Raw genomic sequence first — 20,137 nt, forward strand, 5'->3', positions numbered from 1 at the left:
GAGCCACGTGACCTGGGGGTGTGACCACCAACACCTAATGTTGCTACCTGGGAATGTTTCCAACCTGCCTGTACGAGGTAGAAAGTTGGGTGCAACCAAGCCCCTTCATAAGGTAACTGGTTCACTAAACTATGTGAACTAAACTATGTAGCTGATTTGTAGTTGATCGCTACTGCCATCTTAGGGAAAGAAAAGCTATTACAAGTTAACTAACAAGGGAAATAGGATTTTTCGATTTTTCTGCCCCCTTTCTATTGCTCGTAACTTCCCGTTGCAGAATACCATGAAATTCTCACTTTTTTTCGCAATTGTTCAAGCAAGACTCCAGCAGAATAGAAACTTTTAAAGCTAAGCTTTGGTATTAGAAGTGAAATTCATTACTATACAGTAAATGCAGGTGATATTTTAAACTATTTCAATTTCCTGAGGCAGTCGCTATGCTTGGAATTACCAAAATATATTCTGTGGGACAGAAAGAAAGTTCTCAAAGGGGAAAAAATTTTTTTCAGCACTTGTGTTGCCATGATCAAAACTTCGTTTGGATATTCATTACTGTAGGCTGCTCAGGCATGCAGAGTTAATGGCTGTGCTCAAATACACAGAAATCCAATCATCCATCAGGCCACTCCGTTAGCAGGGAACAGCTACAAATACTCTATGCGAGTACTTTACCCTACTCTGAAAATACAATCAAGAGGTAGTGCTTTAAGGCTACTTTTGTTATTTCAAGTGTCTATATCTAGAACAAAGGTCCTGTTTTTCTTTTTCTTTTCTTTTTTCACAAAAGGGTGTATATGTTGATCGCTACTGCCATCTTAGGGAAAGAAAAGCTATTACAAGTTAACTAACAAGGGAAATAGGATTTTTCGATTTTCTGCCCCCTTTCTATTGCTCGTAACTTCCCGTTGCAGAATACCATGAAATTCTCACTTTTTTTTCGCAATTGTTCAAGCAGGACTCCAGCAGAATAGAAACTTTTAAAGCTAAGCTTTGGTATTAGAAGTGAAATTTATTACTATACGGTAAATACAGGTGATATTTTTAAAAATGCTGGTTAAAATTATAGTGTCTGTATCTTGTTTCTCATATAAATAATGGGAGTCACAACGGAAACAATTAATTCTACAGGCACACAAGGGACAATATAAAAAGACAATCACAGGGCCAGAGTGACAGTACATCGGGAGGGTGTTTGCCTTGTCTGTGGCCGACCCAATTTCAATCTCCGGCATCCCATATGGTCCTCCAAGCCCACCAGGAGTGATCCCTGAGTGCAGAGCCAGGAGTAACCCCTGAGCACTGCCAGCTGTGACCCAAAAAGCAAACAAACAAAAATCCCAAATCACAAACACAGCCTCAAGATAACTTTGCACATTCTCCTTTTAGGCCTCTGTCTGCTGGTTCCTGGTCACCCCCCGAGTCTGCCCATTACCTAGCTCACCAACCTTCCAACTTCTGTGTTCCCAACTGGTGCCAGGAATAACGCTCACATCACTGAAAAATGTTTGACTCTGGGGTTTCCCGTATTTCCTTCTCAATAGGGGCTGATCAAAAGTCAAGCCAAAAACAAAAAACAAAAAAACCAAAGCTGTAACAGAAGACTCGTTGCTATCTCTTTTCCCACAGATTCATTTAAGCAGATAAAAAGTTACAAATGTATTTTGAAAAATAATTTTTAAAAGTCCGATAGGGCAAGAAAGACGCTGAAGACATCATCAACACGGCAAGAAAAACCCAGCAGCTCAACCTCGGCTCACTTAGCTCTGCCGCCGAAGAAGTGGCTGCAGCCAGTAGACACCTGGAGTGTGTGTGGAAGGAGAGAGGGGCTGGCGGGAGGGTCAGATGAAGACCCAGCCACTGGCAGAACCTCTGTCCTGCCCTAGTCTGCACCCCCCGCCCCCAGGCCCCTGCAGCATACCGGGGTGTTCAGGACCCTCACCCCAACCCTGGGTAAATAACAACCCTGCCTGTGTGAAGGTATCGCTGTTGACCTCCTAGGAAGATGGAACGACAGTGTGAGGCTGAAACGGGGTGTGGCCGGACCTTACCACCCGTGGCTGGACCCTACCACATGTGTTTTAAACCTATGGTGTGTGGCCAGAACCTACCGCATGTGGTCGGACCCTATGGCATGTGTCTCGAACCTACAGTGTGTAGCCAGAACCACGTGTTCCTGGACCCTACCACATGTGGCCGGACCCTACAGTGTGTGCCTAGACCCTGTGTGGCCACTCTACGGCCACACAGTAGCTGGACCCTGTGGTGTGTATACGGGCCCTACCATGTGTGGCCAGACCCTGCAGCATGTCTAGACCCTACCACATGTGCCAGACCCTATGGCATGTGTCTGGAACCTCCCACATGTGCATGGCCGTCTCACACTGACAGAGGAGTGAGGGGACAGGAGAGGCAGCTTTGACAAATGGGCCTCCAAGGCACAAGAGGCTGAGCGGTCCAGCCCTGGGGAAGGGCAGGAGGCGGGAGTAACATCCGTGGCGCGTCGGCTCTGCCCAGCTCAGGATGTGCTAGCCCCTCACTCCGTGTCTCCTCCGAAGGCTCTGAGGCTAGTGGGGGGCCCTGGGAGGCCGTGTTTCCCAAAAACTCCTGGGAGCGAGGTGGCCGGTCTCGGTCTGTGGTCCACACACACAGCGAGAGTCGGGGTCACCAGTCAGACAGAGCCGCTGGGGTCTTTCAGAGCCACAAGCATCCTTGGAAGTCCCAGCAGGACTGCGACCCGTCCGGTGGCAGTGGTGGCCTTTGAGGTCCTGCGTGGAGCCTGGATGAGCCAGTGGACAGGTGTGCGCATGTGTTATCCCAGTGCTGGGCCAGCGAGTGACACCCCAACACGTCACAATCTCCCGCCTGCATGCCGGGACACTGTTGGAGGTGAGGTGCCGCATCTTTTTCTCCCACGGTCCTCTTTGTCGTGAGCGTGATATAAAGGTATAAAAGAACCAGCATATTAAATGTCGTAGAAAAATGCCACCGCTGCGCAGACAAATACACCTCTGACATGAACGCTAAGACATTAAAAAGCATTTTGTCCAAATAAAATGCTACCACTGCTCCCAGCTGAAGTCATCTTCTCTCCCAAAGATGAGGAAGAAACCTTGGATCGTCAGGAAGATGACGGCATTGCCCGCGAGCACCAGGCCACAGGCGCCCCACTTGATCTGGAACACAAGAAGAGAGAGAGAGAGAAAATGAAGTCTTCACCGGCCCCACTTGGGACTCTGTGGATCTGTCACTTTCTGCACTCCAAACAGCCAAGAAAACATTGCAAAGGGCTGCTAAAAGGCCGAATAAACAAACAGGCGGGAGGTATTGAACTATTCTGCAATTAGCCTAATTCTACCATGATGCTTGTGAATTAATTCTAGTATAACCCTTAACTTTCCCCCCATGAGACATATTTCTCTCCTTAAGTTTCAGCAGACAATGATTGCCTGAAGTAAGATATACGTGCGGCAGGATGAAAAATGGTCCAATTACAGCCCTGGGTCCAGAAAGGGCTTTAGGCATTACCATCTTTCATGCAAACAGGAGCGGAGGCATCATGGGTCACTGTATTTTCAATGCAAGACAGACAGAAGGACAGAAGCTTGACGTTCTCATTTTTCTGTGCTTTGTGGAGGAGTAACAAGACAAGGGGATGGCGGGGAGCAAATGTGGGCAAGCCCTCAGGCCTGGGTTACAGGCCTGAAATGAGAACACCAAAAAAAGGGGGACAGTGGGTGTGGGGCAGGGCAGAGGAGGGCAGCTGGAGGTATCACAGAGGCACTGGTCATTGGTCTTGGGCACTTTGATGGGTAGCTAGGAGGTGACTTTATATATCAAAAACCATGAAGCATTTTTTAGCATGAGACCCAAACTCCAACAATTAAATTTCACAACAGTTGAGAGTATTGGGGCTAGCGAGACAGGACAGCAAGTAAGATGTTTGCCTTGAACGTACCCGACTTGGGTTTGATCCCCAGCACCCCATATGGTCTCCTGAGCACCATGAGGAGTAATCCCCCGAGTGTAGAACCAGGAGTAAATCTGGAGCATCACTAGGTATGATCCAAAACCCAAAAATTTGAGTTTGCTAAGGAGGGGGGGTGATGATGGTGGGGGGGATCTTAGGACACTGGTGGGGGGCCATTGGCACGAAGGGAGAGTGTGGAGCTGGAACAATGTACTCGTGAAACTGCATATTAACAGTTTTGGGAATGTAAATAAAAACTTTAGTTAATTTAAAAAGAAGGTAGTTTTCAGAAAAGAGAAAATTAAGGGAGGGAGCAAGGAAGGAAGGAAGAAAAGAAGGAAAAGAGAGGAGGACTGACTTCTAATAATAATCACTGTCACTGTATCACTGTCATCCCATTGTTCGTCGATTTACTCGAGCGGGCGCCAGTAACATCTCTATTCCTCCCAGGCCAAAGACAATAATAATCTGCATTATTTAATACATGACAGCAGCTTTTCCAGCAAGGTGGATTGGCTTTACAGAGCCACAGCTGGGGAAGAGAGCGCCCTCTGGTGGGCATTTTTGGCCAGGAATTTAAAAAACATCAATGATGTGATACAGGGCCCGAGAGACAACACAGGGGTTAAGGCTCTTGCTTTTCATGCAGGTGACCCTACTTCAATCTGAGCGTCACTGGAGAAGTCCCTGAGTAACACTGGGTCTGGCCCAAAAAACAGGGGTGGGGGGGGGTGCTAGAAAATGATGCAGTTACCGAAAGGGAGAAGCAGCAATCTTTCGGGTTCTATTTTTTGTTTGGAGTCACTCCCAGTAGGGTTCAGGGGCTATTTCTGGCTCTGTGCTCAGGAGTGACGCCCTGACAATGCTCAGAGAGGACAACCATAGGTGGTTCTGGGGACCCCAACCACGGGTCAGCAGGATGCCTTCACCCCTGCACTGTCTCTCTGGCCTGGACACAGCAACCTTGACAGGAAAACTCAATTAGTCTCGGGCACAAGAATCAGATGATGACAACTGTGCACTGAGGCCCCTGCATGGACACCAGGGAGAAGGTTCCAAGGGGCTGCGCAGTCCCCTCGCAGGGTCTGCTGAGACCCCTGGGCACTGGGGCGGGGGGCCCAATATCTAGAGTTCAAAGCCCTCCTAGTCAGGCTGCATCAACCCTTCAAGTCTTAATCGCAACCACGCCCTTTCACATCTGGGGGTCAGCGAGCACTGTCTGATGGGCAAGCACCTGATAAATATTCTCCGGGGGTCACTGAATACTACCAGAATGCTGTAGGGGCACCAAGGAGAGAAAATGCAAACTGTGAACCAAACGCTGTTTATCTGAGAGGCTCTTTCCAATCCCAGTTCAATTCTCTCTCTTCTTGGTGCTCTCACGGCGTTCCGGTCATATTCAGTGATTAAACAGGACCTTTATGGGACCTTTCCCTGTCAAACGAAGTGGAAGAGCTGGTCTCTGGTGCTCCTTCTTAGGGTGTCAACACAGCAGTTACAGGGTATCTGCTGGATGAACACGAGACTCGCGCTTCACCGATGGGTAAAAGTGCTCCACCATGAGGGCTGGGGACAGCAGAATGGGCCAGGTACTTGCCTGCATGGGCTCAATCTGGGTTTAAATCCTCCACCGAGTCCAGCCAAATGTGACCCCTGAGCACAGAGCCCGGGATAAGCCCTGAGCACTGCTGGGTGTGGCCAGAAAACAACAACGAATGTGTCTCCTTAAGCTGAAAAGGTATGTTGGGGACAGGGAAGGAAGCCAAGAGCATGGGAGACTGCGACCATCACAGAACTGAACCCAGTCAGGATGTTTTAGATGCACAAGTTGTTTTAATCCATGAGGCTGCCAAGCTATTCACTGAATCTTCCAGCCGCTCATAACTGCCTGCTGAATGGGGCCGTGATCCTATTTGCAGGAGAACTTGATGTGCTGTTCTTATTGGAACTAGAGCGGCCTTGCATGACAATCTCTCTGGCTTTCCCTAAGAGGTAAGAATTTAAGAAAATAACCCAGAAAATAGCTTCAGGTAGAAAACGGCAGAAATTATATGGTGTCTGGCTAAGAGTTGCAAGAGGAACAAAGGAAGACTGAATGAAAGACATGGCCAAGGTAAGGACGGGTGGATCGAAACTAGGGGAACAGGCCCAGGAGAAGCTGATGGGCCCATGTGTTTGCGGGGACGAGAGCCCAGGACTCAATCCCTGGCACCAGTAGGTCCCAGGAGCACTGCCAGGAGCCATCCCTGAGCTCAGAGAAGGCCCTGAGCACCACAAGGTATAGCCCAAACCCTCCCAGCAAAGTCAATACCATAAGAAAATTAAGTGGAGGGAACAAGAACACTGCAAACATGCCTACGTGTATTAAAACCCGAGCACTGGAAATGAAGCTGAGGGCTCTTGACATCAGCGACCATCGGTGGAAAACAAGAGTTCGGGACTTACCACGGCCACCCGGGCAAGAATGATGGGAAATCCAAAGGCAGAAACAACGATCCCTGTCGTGAAGAAATAGGCCAGTTCCCGACAGGCGCTGCTGGTGGCGTCAGAGTCGTACGTGGCTCTTTTGGCGATGAAGTACGGAATGGGGGAGATGGCGTGGAACACCAGGACGAATAGTGGCCAGTAAACACTGCAACGGGACCCAGAAGAGAGAACACACACACACACACACACACACACACACACACACACACACACACACACACACGCTGTTTCAGTTACTGTTTCAAATGGCCACAGCAACAGTTTTTCATCTGATGGCATTATGGCATTAGAGGACTTCTACCCGGGAATATATAGGAAATAGTCAAAATTACAAATCGCAAGTCCACAGACATGGAGAGCCGACAGGGGGGCTAACTCCATCGTACGTGACCTGCCACATTTGTTACCGCTTCTGCAGTGCCAGGGGTTGCACCCAGAGCCCCACCCCTGCAAGCATGTGGTCTCACCAGGAATCACGCCCCTGGCTCTACAGTCAGACCTGGGCCAGAAATCTGTGTTGTCTGTAGGATACAGTATTGGGCCATGGACATTATAATTCCATTAAGATCTATTTTTTGGGGGGGGAGGTGAGGGGCACCTTCCCTTCCACGCAGTCCTCAGGAGGCTCTTGGCCAACTGGGCCATCAGTTCAGCAGGATGGCGTGAGGACTCGACTCTGGCGCTGCAGTGCTGGGGAGGCCCAGGTCCCCCCAAAGGTGCTAGTGTCCTCCGGGAATGCATCTGGGAAGGCTCTGGGACCACGCGGTGCCAGGAACCGAAGCGGGTATGGCACATGCCAGGCGCAAATTCTCAAAGCTGGACTGTCTCCCGGGCTCCAGGAAGACATTCTGGGTGCTCACATTCCAGAATCTTCAGTAAAACCTGATTCCTCGCTGTGGCCTAGGAAGCCTGCCGGGCACGGAGATCGCCCTCATCTTCCTCTCCTTCTGCGCCGTCTCCCAAAAGACGCCTTTTAGGTCTCCTCCGAGAAGCAGCACTTCCGCACCCTCCATTTCCAACACCCATCACCCCCTGCCCAGCACCCCCTAAACTTTCTGCCTGGCACCTATTCCCCAGGGTTTGGAGGTGTCTTGGTCAATCACTATAACTGAGGTGCTCCGTTAGTATAGATTTTGAGAGGGAAGGCACAATGACAAACATGCTCACTAGTTTACAGAAGAAAACACAACTTTAGACCAATTTTATGATCGGAAGTGAAACTAACATTGAACTGTAAACTATTTTCTTCCCAAACACCACTGGTTCGTTTATTAAAAGCCGCCCTTCTACCTTCTGATTCCACCGTCTCACGGAAACAACGCAAAGGTCTTGCGCTCTGTAAGCCAGCCCCGTCTCCCGATGGGGCAGAGCAGAGCCCCTGGTCTCTGCAGTCACCCTTCCCACAATCCCCCCAACGCCGGGCTCCCTGGTCACCCAGCCCTGCTGGACAGGAGCCGCGCCCGGTGACTTCTCATTTCCACCACCCGGCCCGGGAGGCAGGTGGGCACGGAGGAGAGTCTCCTTCATCAAGGCCACTCCGGGTGCCAACACTGAGCTCGGCTGCCAGATCTGAAATGCCAGAGGCTGGCGCACACCTCGGGGTCACTGAGTCACACTGTGGGAGGGGCTGGAGAGCGTCTCTAGCTCCGCGCCCCCCCCAGTCAAGCAGGGAACAGATGCAGATGCTGGCCTGCTGTGGGAGAGCTGTAATGAGACCCCCGAGGGGTCCCAGCTGAGCACTCTGAATTCCTCCCCAAATACACTGGCAGAAGTTTTCTGAGCAGCAGCCCAAGAGATGCCATGCGCCCACACAGGAAACCGCTGACAGCCGTCTACAAGGGGGACAGAGCGGCAACCTTGTGGAGGGATAAAACGTCAACATGAAGTGCATGGAATTCTGCACACTTCCTCGAAGATGGGAGGTGCTAGAGGCGGTGTGAATCTTAGTGCTCATCGATACTTATAAATAAGACTTCTTGGTTGGGGCCCCAGTGGGTGGTGCTCAGGGCCTACTCCTGAAGGTGCTCCAGGGACCAAATCCAGTCAGCTATGTGCAGGGCAAGCACCATAATCCCTGTGTGCTCTCTCTGGCCCTTACTTTTTTTTTTTTTTTTTTTTTTTTTGCTTTTTGGGTCACACCTAGCCATGCTCAGGGGTTACTCCTCTCCTGGCCCTGCACTCAGGAATTACTCTTGGCGGTGCTTGGGGGACCATATGGGATGCCAGGGATTGAACTCCAGTCGACCACGTGCAAGGCAAATGCCCTACCCACTGTACTATTGCTCCAGCCCCCTCTGGCCCTTAGTTTAAATCATATAAATATACTATTCAGTAAATATGGGGGATCAGGGTTGGTTTTTCTGTAACGGGGAAAAGGAAATGCTTTAGGCTTTGCAACCCTTAAGGCTTTCCTACCCGCTATCCCAAAGCAGAACGCTCCTACTTGGGACGATTTAGGAGGTTCGAGAATATGGCCAAATCATTCCATATTCATGAACGGTAACAGCATTCCGAAGCCCTGGAATAACCTCCTGAATCCCATCCAGTGAAAAGGTCCCTGCAGTGGCAAGAGCGGCCAAGTCCCCCATCCAAGGAGCCAATGGGGGTAGGGCGGGGGGTGGGAGCGACAGTACAACGGGGAGGGCGTCTGCCTTGCAGCTGACCTGGGTTCGATCCCCACATCCCACAGGTCCCCCGAGCACTGCCAGGATTAACTCCTGAGTTCAGAGCTAGGAAAACCCCTGAGCGTCACTGGTTGGGCCCACTCCCTAAAAAAAAAACAACAACAACAACAACAACAAAAACACCAAACAAACAAACCGAGGAGCCAAAGGGATACACCAACAAAACTTGAATTACAAAAGTAGCTGCTCAGCCTGGAGCTCAAAACATTTTGCTTTTTTCTAGTAGCAGGTGCAGGCCGGTGTCTCACCTGACACAGTCACCAACTGAAGGTTTCCAGGAGGTGACTTCAGGTGTGGAGAGGCAGGATAGGAGCCAAGCAGGGATTCAAGCAACCAGCCCCCCTGGGGGAGTGTTCCCTGTGAGAAAGCACTGGGCACAGGTTAAGTGGCTGCTCATGACTGGGCCCTCCTGGGTTCAGACCCATCCCGCGCCAGCTGGCCAGGCGGGCCGAGAGATCTGAAATCACCAGCGTCCTAGCTACCTGCCCCCGGTGGTCTCTGCCACCCCTCCCCTGGCTAGCCAGTCTCCAGGGAGTCAGTCTCGTCCCACCCCCATGCCAAGTCCCGATGTTGATTCCAACCTGCATCTCCCACCTTCCTTTCTTTCCACACAAACCAGCTCCCTTCTGCTGCTCAGGCTCTCACCCACATCTGGACCATAGCCCTCTCAAACCCAACACCCACCCACCCCCAAACCTACACGCCTGCTCCAGTGCTGGCCGGAAGCGATCCCCCTCTCTGCGCGCTGAGGAACTGAGTCTACCCAAGAGAACTGGGTTCTGCCTCTCCCCACTCCATTCCCTAGTGTCCACAACGGGCCACGTGTGGTTTCCAGATGCCTCCAGTCCTGTGGCCTTATTCTCGCCCCCTCTTTGCTCACTGGCCCCTTTCGAGGCTGGCACGAGGATGCACCCTACCAACGGCTGCAGAATCAAAGTCGCTCGGGGACTGGCCCCCCACCAGGAATGCCTTTGCCAGCTCGAGAGCCGGCCTAACTCTCCCAGCTCCCCAAGTCTCGGCACTAAAACACTGACCAGGCCAGAGACGGCAGCTCGGCGGTGAGGGGCACCCAGACTTGAGTTCGAATCCCAGTGCCACATACTCCTCAGTCAGGGTAGCCTTGGGGGGGTCCCAAGCACTTCCGGGGCCCCATCCTCAGGACCGAATATGGAACCAGTCAATGCAGTTGGCTGAGTACTGCCGAGAGTGGCCCTGGGTTCCCTGAACACTGTGGGGGAGGCCCCCCCAAACCCAAAACCCAAATAACCCCGTTCTTCCGGGTAGACTTTGGGCCCCTTGCAGTTCTGTGGCCCTTCCCGACTCTCACTGGACTCACACACCGAGGAGGGGGCTCTGGGAGGCGGGTGCCCAGCATCCTGGCACCCCAGCTGGTCCAGAGCTGGGATTCAACAGGCGCAGATATCTGCCCAGTGAAGGAATTGTGGCTGGTGTTTCGGGATCCGATAACTCACCGGTGAGTGTTTGGTGCTCCTCGAGAAGCCACGCCCCATTCATAGGCACTTTGAAAGTGACAAAGAGACAAAAGAGGAGTTGCCGACTCACCCATAGTCCTCGAGGGCGCATCCCAGCATCAGAAAGGTCAGTCCGATGGCCCCACTGAAGGATAACGCCACCAGAGCTGCAGAAAGCAAAGCCCAGGGTTAAGGCTCTGGGGTTAGTGGGGAAAGAGGAAAGGCGGGATGGGGGGTGGCGACTAATGCTGATCTCAAGGCTGATCTTTCCTTGGTGGGGTGGGGGGATGATGAAATGGTCAGAGTCACACGCAGTGCCCATTACACAACCTTGTGACTATACTAGAAAGATAACGTCACGGGAGTGATGCTTTGTAAGGATCAATCATGGGGCCGCAGAGAGACCGGCAGCTAGGGTGCTGGCCTCACACACTGCCGACCCAGGTTCACTCCTGTAGGGTCCTCCGTGCACCACCAGGACTGATCCCTGAGCACAGAGCCAGGAGTAACCCCCAAGCACCCGTGGGCATGACTCCCAGACAAAACGAATGAACAAACCAAAGGCAATCCTCTCCTTCAATATCTTGCAACCGAACCAAATTTCACTCAGCCCCTCTGCACTAGACTGAAGGACTATGGCACCCATCCTGGCTCCTGAGTCCTGGGCTAAATCCATGATGGCCCCATGAAGTGGGGTCACTAGCAAGGCGATCAGATGAACAGGGCAGGGGGTCCCAAGAGCAGGACCAGGCCCAGGGTGTCGAGCCCTTACCAGATGGGACCCACAGGGACCTTCATGTGGGACTTGCAGTCCGAGCTCAGAAACCTATCGCTGTCTGGGCCGCAGGGCTCGTGGCGGCCCACGCTGCCCTCCATAGCCCTCCAAGGTGCCCTCCGAAGGCCCTGATCACTTGTCACACAGGACGGGGGGGGGGGGGCAGGACGGCAGGGGTGTTCCAATCCCCACTCTACTCAGTTTAGACACTAGCCTCTCAATTCCCCCCAACACCCCCCCCCATATTCAAGGCCCCCAGGGTGCTCTTCTGGCAGCATGGAGGTGTGATCCCTGTCAGCCCTCCAATGGCATCACCCTCACTGATCCCCCACTTCTATCAGGACACAGGCCTTATGGATCAATGCTTCAAGGCTGGTCTCCACAGCATGCTGCCACCGCCCCCCAGGCCTGACTGTTCTCGCCTGGCCTGTCTACACAGCCTGCTGCTCCTGCCCGAGAAAGCCTTCCAGGTCGCTTGGGGCCAGTTCTCTCCCTCTCTGGCACTCTGGCACCGGGTGAGGTCATCCCACCCATATTCGTTTCTGACAAGGCCACAAACTCGGGGTGTGCATGGGAGTGGGGGGGCGGGTGCTTAGGACAATGAATTTCTCTTCTATGTTCAGTGGCTGGATACCCGCACTACAGATGCCGGGAGGTCAGGCTTCTTTGGAAGGAGCTCAGGTTGCAATTTTTCACCTGGGTCCGCGGAACGCTGCTAGACCACAGACATTCCCTACTCATCAGCAAGCAAAGGATCACAGCTAAGTGACCCTGGTGACAAGCACAGTGGAAAAAGGGCTAAGGCAAGGGTCTAAGGCAAGGGTGGGGAGCGTCCAGTCGGGTCACCCTAGGGAACCCGGGAATCACGTGTGTTGCCTGTATTGTACCGCCTGAGAACAAGACTATAAATAGCCTTTTGGCAGGATAAAGATCCCCACCCCGGGGACAGGAAGAGCCTTGCTCTGCCAATGCCTGGTGCAGGCTGGTAGTTGGCTGCTCCCAGGCTTAAGTGTGGGCACTCCCATTCCTTCCTCCATCCCACTATTCATGACTGGGTTCCAATTTCCCTTTCTCATCAGGTGACCCCAGTCCCTGGATTAGGGCTCCCTCTAGCCTAATCTCATCCTAAACTTGGTTGCAACTGCAAAGATCACCTTTTCCAAGTAGGGTCCTATGTACTGTCAGAACTTAAATCACGGTACTGGAGCTATAGTACAGAGGTTAGGGCATAAGGCCAACCTGGGTTCGATTCCCAGCATCCCATATGGTCCCCTGAGCACCACCAGGAGTAATTCCTGAGTGCAAAGTCAGGAGTAACCCCTGTGCATCGCCGGGTGTGACCCAAAAAGAAAAAAAAAAAAAAAAGAACTCAAATTGTCTACTTGTGGGGGCTGGCGGGAGGTGGGGAGGGGGGGGGTCATACCTTTGTGCTCCCGCTGGATCCATACCACAGACACTGAAACAGTAACATATTTATGGATCTATAACCCAACAGTAACTTCCCATTTATCCTTTCACCCCAAGGATAAAGGCATTCAAGAATGCCACAATAAAAGTTCAAAGATCTGCAAATGCTTCCTTCTTTTTGTCCCTTTACACTTCATAGCCTTTCCTTTTAATCCAGCAGTTTTGCACATGCTCACATCAACGCTATCATGATTTGATCATTCCTAGGGGAGTATTCAAATGCAACTTGTCCTGTTTCCTGAATTGGTTCCAACTGGATCTACTCCGCAGGGGGCACCGTCCAAGGAAGTCAGGTCTACTAAAGTGATGTCAAATATTAAAAAAAAAAAAGTCAACCAGGAATGTTTCTAAAATGTGATTACTGCTAACAGCCCAAGCACATGAAATTCACATTGCAGACCCCACCCCCATGCAAACACATGTATGCATACATTTATAGTCTGTGCTGGTTAATTGAGGAGGGGCGGCTTAAAAGAAGATAAAGGACCGCTTGTGTGTGTGTGTTTTTGGGGGGGGGGTGACTAGAAAGATAGTACTGCCAGGTTCAACCCCCAAAACAACACAAAAAGACCAAGATGGGAACAAGTGACGGTCAAAAGTCCAGCATCTAACGGCTTCCAACGAGAATTTCAGGAGCCCCGCGCTCTCCCACCGCCCATGCCTCTGGAAGTGCGCAGATAAGGGAAGGGTGTTCGTGGTCCCCTTTTATCACGCTCCGTTCCGAGCCACTGATCGCACCGACGCTTTGCGCGCAGATAAACTGCGGGACCAGCCCGCGCCCGCGCCCGCGCCCACACCCACACCCGCCCGCACCGACCTGCCCCGCGCGCGCGTCAGAACCCCCGGGAACAAGGGGATGAAGTCCCCGGGGCCCGGGACGCTGCGGACAAAGGCCCCTCTGCAAGAAATGCAAAACTCCGCCGAGGGGCTGGAAAGGGGCGGGGAGGCGTGAAGGTGGACACTGGGAGGGGAGATCCACTGAAAAACTCGGTCGGGGGGTGTGCACAGGGGCGAGCGAGGGGCGCTCGGAGGAAATGCGGAAGGGTCGGGGGCTGGTGGGGGGGGAAGATGCTCCGAGCGCTAGCCCCGGGGGTCCCGGAGAGGTGCCGAGAGTCCCCCGAGAAGCCCAGGGAGAGGAGGGAAAGAGGGTGGAGGGGTGGCGGGACTAGGGGAGCGGGCCGTCCCCCGCCCGTGCGCTGCAGGGTCGCCCCGGTGTAGCCCGGAGCGGAAGCGTTCACCCCGGCACAGCACTTGCGGGCCAGGGGTCGCGGTGGTACCTTTAACGCCTGCCATGTCTCCCGAGCCGGGGCCGCGGCTGCTTCCGGCTTCCTGCCACAGCCCTGGACCCCGCCCAGCCTCTGCCCCTGCCGCCCGCGGGAACGGAGCCCGCCCTCGCCGCGAGAGACACGCCCCCCGCTCGGGAGTCCCGCCCCTCCACGCAGATCCTGCCCCTTCATTCATCTCAGCCACTCAGAGCTCTGCCAAGAGAGCCCCGCCCCCTGCAAGGGAATCCCTCCCCTCCACCATATCCCGCCCTAATCCCGCCCCTTCAATCGGCCCAGCCATTCAGAGTCCCACCATGAGAGTCCCACCCCCTGATGTTTCAGAGCCCGCCCCCTCATACTGCCCAGCCACTCAGAGCTCCGCCATGAGTCCCGCCCCCTACACAGGAGACTACGTAGATTTCGCGCTGAGGCCCTAGAGCCCGTCCCTTCACTCTGCCCAGCCACTCAGAGCCCCGCCATGAGAGCCTTGAGCGGGAGTCCCTCCCCTCCGTGTAGATCCCGCCCTGATCCCGCCCTTTTACATTGTCCGGCCACTCAGGGTCCCGCCACGAGAGTCCCGTCCCCTACACAGTAGTCCCTCTCCTCCGTAGATTTCGCGGTGATGCCTCAGAGCCCGCCCCTTTTTTCTGCCCAGCCACTCACAGACCCGCCGAGAGCCACGCCCCCTGCGTGGGAGTCCCGCCCCTCCGCGTAGATCCCGCCCTGATCCCGCCCCTTCATTCCGCCCAGCCACTCAGAGTCCCGTTCTGAGAGTCCCGCCCCCGCCGCGAGTGCCCAGTCCAAGAGCCCCGCCCCGGACGCGCCTGGGCCCGCCCCTAGCGTTAGGATCCCCGCCCCCTCGCTCAGACCCCGCCCCCGCCACGCAGACTCTTCTCCCTCGCGCTGCTCCCACGTTCCGAGTTCAGCTATCCAGAGCTCTGTTTCTCGGGTTCCACTCGTGTTCCGCCGCGCAGAACCCCGTCCTCGCCACTCAAAGCTCCCGCCACGCAGGCCCCGCCCCAGGCTCCGGGCGCTGGCTTGCGACCCTAACCCACCTGCCTGGTCCCCGCACACAGCTCCCTAACCCCGAGCGCCGGGTCCTGGGCATCCATGCAGCGCTCCTCAAACCGGTGCCCTCGTTCCTCCCTTTAATCCTCTGGCGGAGGCCTCGGGACCTTGGGACCCGCAGCTCGAGCTCGTTTAGGCGGCGGCCACAGCAGAGCTAGAAACCCTCTGCAAAGAAACTGCGTGCGATAGGGCCCCCGGGTCACCGCCAGGGACCCTGAGCATCACCGGGTATGCATAATGACCCAAAAAAAGGGAAGAAACTGAGTGAGTTTGGAGACTGGCAAAGTGGGGAGAGGAAAAGGGGGATTTAGTCTATAGAAGAGGAAAGGACACCCCGTTACTGGCCAGAGAAATAGTCTTCTGTGTCCCGACACGTATCTTCTTCCTTTTCTGCTTCTTTCACTTCCTCCTCCATCTTCTCCTCTTCGTCCTCCTCCTCCTCCTCCTCCTCCCCGTCCCTTCACCAGTGCACATTTTTCACCACCAATGTCCCTAGTTTTTCCCCAGCATGTACTTCTGTGTAACTATTAGGGTTTCTGTGATACTGGACCCAGAGAGCAGGCCTCAAGGTCAAGACCATGGCGTTTGCCTGAACTTGTCTTACGTTATACCAACTTAAGCATTTATCAAAAATGAGCGGTTTGGGGCAGATCTATATCCTTGCATGCTGCTGACGCTGGTTCCATCCCCAGTACTCCATATAGGGCCTGATCTCTGAGCACAGAACTAGGAATAAGACTTAAATACCACAGTGTGGTCCCAAAATCACCACCAACAGCTAAGGTATTAGAAAATGCCAAGAAGCTTTACCCTCAACCAGAATGATGTTTACCCCCAAGGAATCATGGAATCAAAAACAAATGTACAAGAGCTAGTAGAGACACAGGCAGGGCCCTTGCCACGCAGATGATCCAGGTTTGATTCTGGCAACCATCTGTTCCCCAGATCACGACCAAGAGTAATTCTTTAGTGCAGAGCTAAGTAACCCCCAAGTATCAGCAGGTGTGGCCCAAAAACAAATGACAAAGAAAGCAGGGATAATATTTGTCTCCAGGTTTTCTGGCCACATTGTGGGTCCTTTCCACTTAGGACAAAGTCAGCCAGAGATTTTAGCTGTCTCCTAAGAAAATTTGCTTTCCCATTGCCAGGTCATAGTCACTGAAAACTTGTGCTTCCACTTATCCACATTCCATTTTTAGTGAAGAATCAAGGTTACCAAAAAAGTAAGGCCTTAGAAACTGATCTCTGGGGTCAGAGCAATAGTACAGTGGGTCTGGTGTTTACTTTGCATGTGGCCGACCGGCATCACCAGCATCCCATATGGTCTCCAAAGCTCACCAGGAGTGATCGCTGAGTGGAGAGTTGAAGAGTTGAAGAGTCCTGAGCACTGCCAGGTGTGCACCCCCCCCCCCAAATGCAGCTGACCTCTATCCAGTTGCCATTAGTGTGTTTTAAGTATGTAAGACCTCAATCATGCAACCCAGGGCATAGTGCATGTCTTCATATTAATTGGGGGCAGGGGGTGACTCACACCCAGCGGGGCTCAGGAATCACTCTTGGTGGTACTAGGGGGACCATATGCAGTGTAGTATTGGGATTAAACCAGGGTTGGCCACATGCAAAGCAAGTGCCTTACCTATTGTGCTACCTCTCCAGCCAATGACATTTTTATACTCTCTTCTTGCTTTTTAATTCACACGCACTATGAATTAAGACATAAAGGGCCTGATCCCCGAGGTGACAACCCCTGGGACCAAAGTAGTACTACAACAGGTAGGGTGTTTGCGTTATCCGTGGCCAACCCAGGTTCAGTCCCCAGCATCCCATATGGTCCCCCAAGCACTGCCAGGAGTAATTCCTGAGTGCAAAGCCAGGACTCACCCCTGAATATCACTGGGTGTGAACCAACTTCTTCCTCCCCCACCCCACCCCCAAAAAACACCAAACCCATTTTACAGATGGGAAAACTTAGGCTCAGATAGCCACTAGTGAGAAGGGAAACCAAGTTTTTGCTCCAAGAAGGCAAGAACCGCCTTGGCAATTTGAAATAACAGCAGCCTCTTATGCTCTCACTGGCAAAAATAAAAACCCTTGTTAAACTATTTTTGCTTTTTGGGTCACACCCAGCAATGCACAGGGGTCACCCCTGGCTCTGCACTCAGGAATTACCCCTGGCGGTGCTCAGGGGACCATATGGGATGCTGGGAATCGAACCCGGGTTGGCCGGGTGCAAGGCAAACGCCCTTACCGCTATGCTATTGCTCCAGCCCCTGTTAAACTATTTTTGAGGACAGTTCACAACAAAATATAAATTGAAAAATACTAATAACGACTATAGACTTTCCCTATTCTGCAGAAAAGGCTCTAGCCTCCCACTGCACCCCTGAGTTAGTTCCTTCCTGCTTCTGTTTTCTGAATTACAGAACCTACCTCTTGAACTTTTTGAAAATGAAATGAGAAAATGAATCCCTGGAATAGTGCTCAGAGCCATGCTGGCGAGCCAGGTATTATGAACTTGTGGTGTCGCTGGGTGGGCACTGAAGTCTAGACTGTGCAGAAACTCCAGGCCTGATGTGAGCCCACAACATCCTTCCAGGAGAACTGCATCCCAGCTGCATCCCCCACTCCCTTCCCTGGACCTGCAGTGCAAGACTCCGCTGGCTTCTGCAGACAGGTCTATTGGCCCAGGAGACAAAAATACAGGCCCAGATACAAGTGACTCTCAGTTGCTTTTTTCTGGCCATGTTATCTCATCTGCACAACCTCTGCAACCCGAGATTTCAGTGTTATTCCAGGGCAAATTCTGACTTTCAGCAGTGCCACACTTGGTCTAACTAACTCTTGGTAATAATAGCTATTACAGGGCGAGAACTCACTTATTCATAGTTTCTACACATGGTCTTTCATTTTCTTCACTGGAGGGGTGGTGAGAATTATCACTATTTTACATAGTGATAAAGTGAAGACAGAATATTTAAGAAACATGACCAGTATGAAAGTTCATTTTTGTTTTTTTTGTTGTTGTTGTTGGGGGACCACACCCAGCAGTTCTCAGGACTTACTCCTGGGTATAGACACTCAGGAATCATCCCTGCAGGTGCTCCGGGAATCATATGGGGTGCTGGAGATCAAACCCGGGTCAGCAGTGTGCAAGGCACTCTACCTGCTGTACTATCAACCCAGGCCCAGTAGGAGAGTTCTTAACAGGGACAAACCAGGACTGAAATCTAGTCTCTGGTCTCAAATCAATACTAGAGCATTCAGTTCATTTACCATTTTTCTTTACAACCCCCATCATCTGTTTCACTGTATCACTGTCGTCCTGTTGATCATTGATTTGCTCAAGCAGGTACCAGTAATGTCTCCATTCGTCCCAGTCCTGAGAGTTTAGCAGCATCTCCTTATTCATCGTATGGGAGGGTCTTTCAGGGTCAGGGGAATGAGGCCCTTTATTGTTACTGTTTTTGGCATATCGAATATGCCACGAGTAGCTTGCCAGATATCTGTTTACTTGACCTACATTCTCCCTTACGTTTCCAGTGGGGAAGCTGTCCTGTTGCTCTGTCCCACCAGCATCTGAGATGCAACTGTTGCATCTTGCTTTACACAAGGGTGCAGAAGCAGCAACTTTAGGCTCTAGGGGGACAGTGCTTCCAGAGAGAATACACCAGCCTTAGCATTCTAGCCAAGAGAATTTCTAGGCTATTTTTGAAGTATGGTATTTAAGATAATAAGAGTGTGTGTATGTGTATGAGAGAGAGTGAGAGTGAAAGAGAGAAAGAGAGAGAGAGAGAGAAAAGGAGGAAGAAGGGAGAGGGAGAAGGAGAGAGAGGGAAGAGACAGTAGTGAACCAATGAGGGTGTGGCCAAAAAATCCTGCCAGATGACATTCTAGTAACATGTATCCCATGTTTCTCTCTTTCTCTCTCTCTCTTTTTTTTTTTTTTTGGCTTTTTGGGTTACACACGGCAATGCTCAGTGGTTACTCTTGATTCTACACTCAGGAATCACTCCTAGTGGTGCTCAGGGGACCATATGAGATGCTGTGAATTGATCCCGGGTTGGCCGCATGCAAGGCAAATGCCCTACCTGCTGTACTATTGCTCAAGCCCCTCATGTTTCTCATTTTTTTGTCCCAGAGCCTTTCTTAAAAAGTAAATCAGGGACTGGAGTGATAGCACAGCGGGTAGGGCGTTTGCCTTGCACACAGCCAACATGGCCGACCCAGGTTCGATTCCCAGCATCCCATATGGTCCCCCGAGCACCGCCAGGAGTAATTCCTGAGTGCATGAGCCAGGAGTAACCCCTGAGCATCGCCAGGTGTGACCCAAAAAGCAAAAAAAAAAAAATTAAATCATGTTGAGAAGCTGTCATTTAAGCTTGTTGCTAGAATCCTAAAAGTACAGTAATACTCGAGGTTCCTACAAATATTTTTTGAGTCTTTTAATATACATTACAAATATTTTAGACAATCACATTTTGTGTAACATATTTACAAAACAGAATATATATTACAATAAATATGAGTGAAATGGTGAATCTGATCAACAACAGTTCTGTCACAACCATAGTTGAAGGAATGCAAAAAAGGCTGTTGGTCTGCATAAGTTAAGAGTTTTGAGATGAAGAGGGGTCCAGAATTATAATGTATCTGGAAAAGAGATGAGGGAAACCCCAAATTTAAGGTAGTTAAGATTCTTCTTCACTGCTAGTTACATGATGTTTAATGATGTTTTAAACTATGAACAGTGATGAATTATTCAAACATGATACAAAGCTAATATAGGTCTATCATCTCAAAATGTACGTGACATTCACATACTATCCTTTTAATTGTTATCATTATATACGTAGTTCACACAATATCTACACATGTGAATGAATGAGAAAAAAACAGGTCACAGCAACATGTCTCATTCCAATTTTAAATAAGACAAGCACACACTGGAGCAA

The 20,137-nt window shown here is 51.7% G+C and overlaps 1 protein-coding gene across 1 annotated transcript; it reads right to left on the reverse strand.

Annotated features, from left to right (window-relative positions):
• Window positions 1–989: 989 nt before the first annotated feature.
• Window positions 990–14,248, reverse strand: LEPROT (leptin receptor overlapping transcript). The gene is made up of 4 exons (XM_056122392.1): window positions 14,130–14,248; window positions 10,702–10,777; window positions 6,413–6,599; window positions 990–3,173 (listed from the first exon to the last, which is right to left on the reverse strand). Exons 1-4 carry the CDS (start codon window positions 14,143–14,145, stop codon window positions 3,057–3,059), a joined length of 396 nt encoding a protein of 131 aa, XP_055978367.1. The 5' UTR covers window positions 14,146–14,248; the 3' UTR covers window positions 990–3,056.
• Window positions 14,249–20,137: the final 5,889 nt, after the last annotated feature.

The sequence above is a fragment of the Sorex fumeus genome, unplaced genomic scaffold (genome assembly GCF_029834395.1).
Source record: "Sorex fumeus unplaced genomic scaffold, SorFum_2.1 ptg000045l, whole genome shotgun sequence".
In the NCBI taxonomy this organism is placed as follows: domain Eukaryota; kingdom Metazoa; phylum Chordata; class Mammalia; order Eulipotyphla; family Soricidae; genus Sorex; species Sorex fumeus.

Bases quoted from the DNA above. Each gene is read 5' to 3' on its own strand.
- LEPROT (XM_056122392.1), bottom strand. The intron at 6,600-10,701 runs GTGAGTCGGCAA...GTCCCGTTGCAG, and splicing joins TGCGCCCTCGAGGACTATGG to TGTTTACTGGCCACTATTCG. The intron at 3,174-6,412 runs GTAAGTCCCGAA...CTTGTGTTCCAG, and splicing joins TTCTTGCCCGGGTGGCCGTG to ATCAAGTGGGGCGCCTGTGG.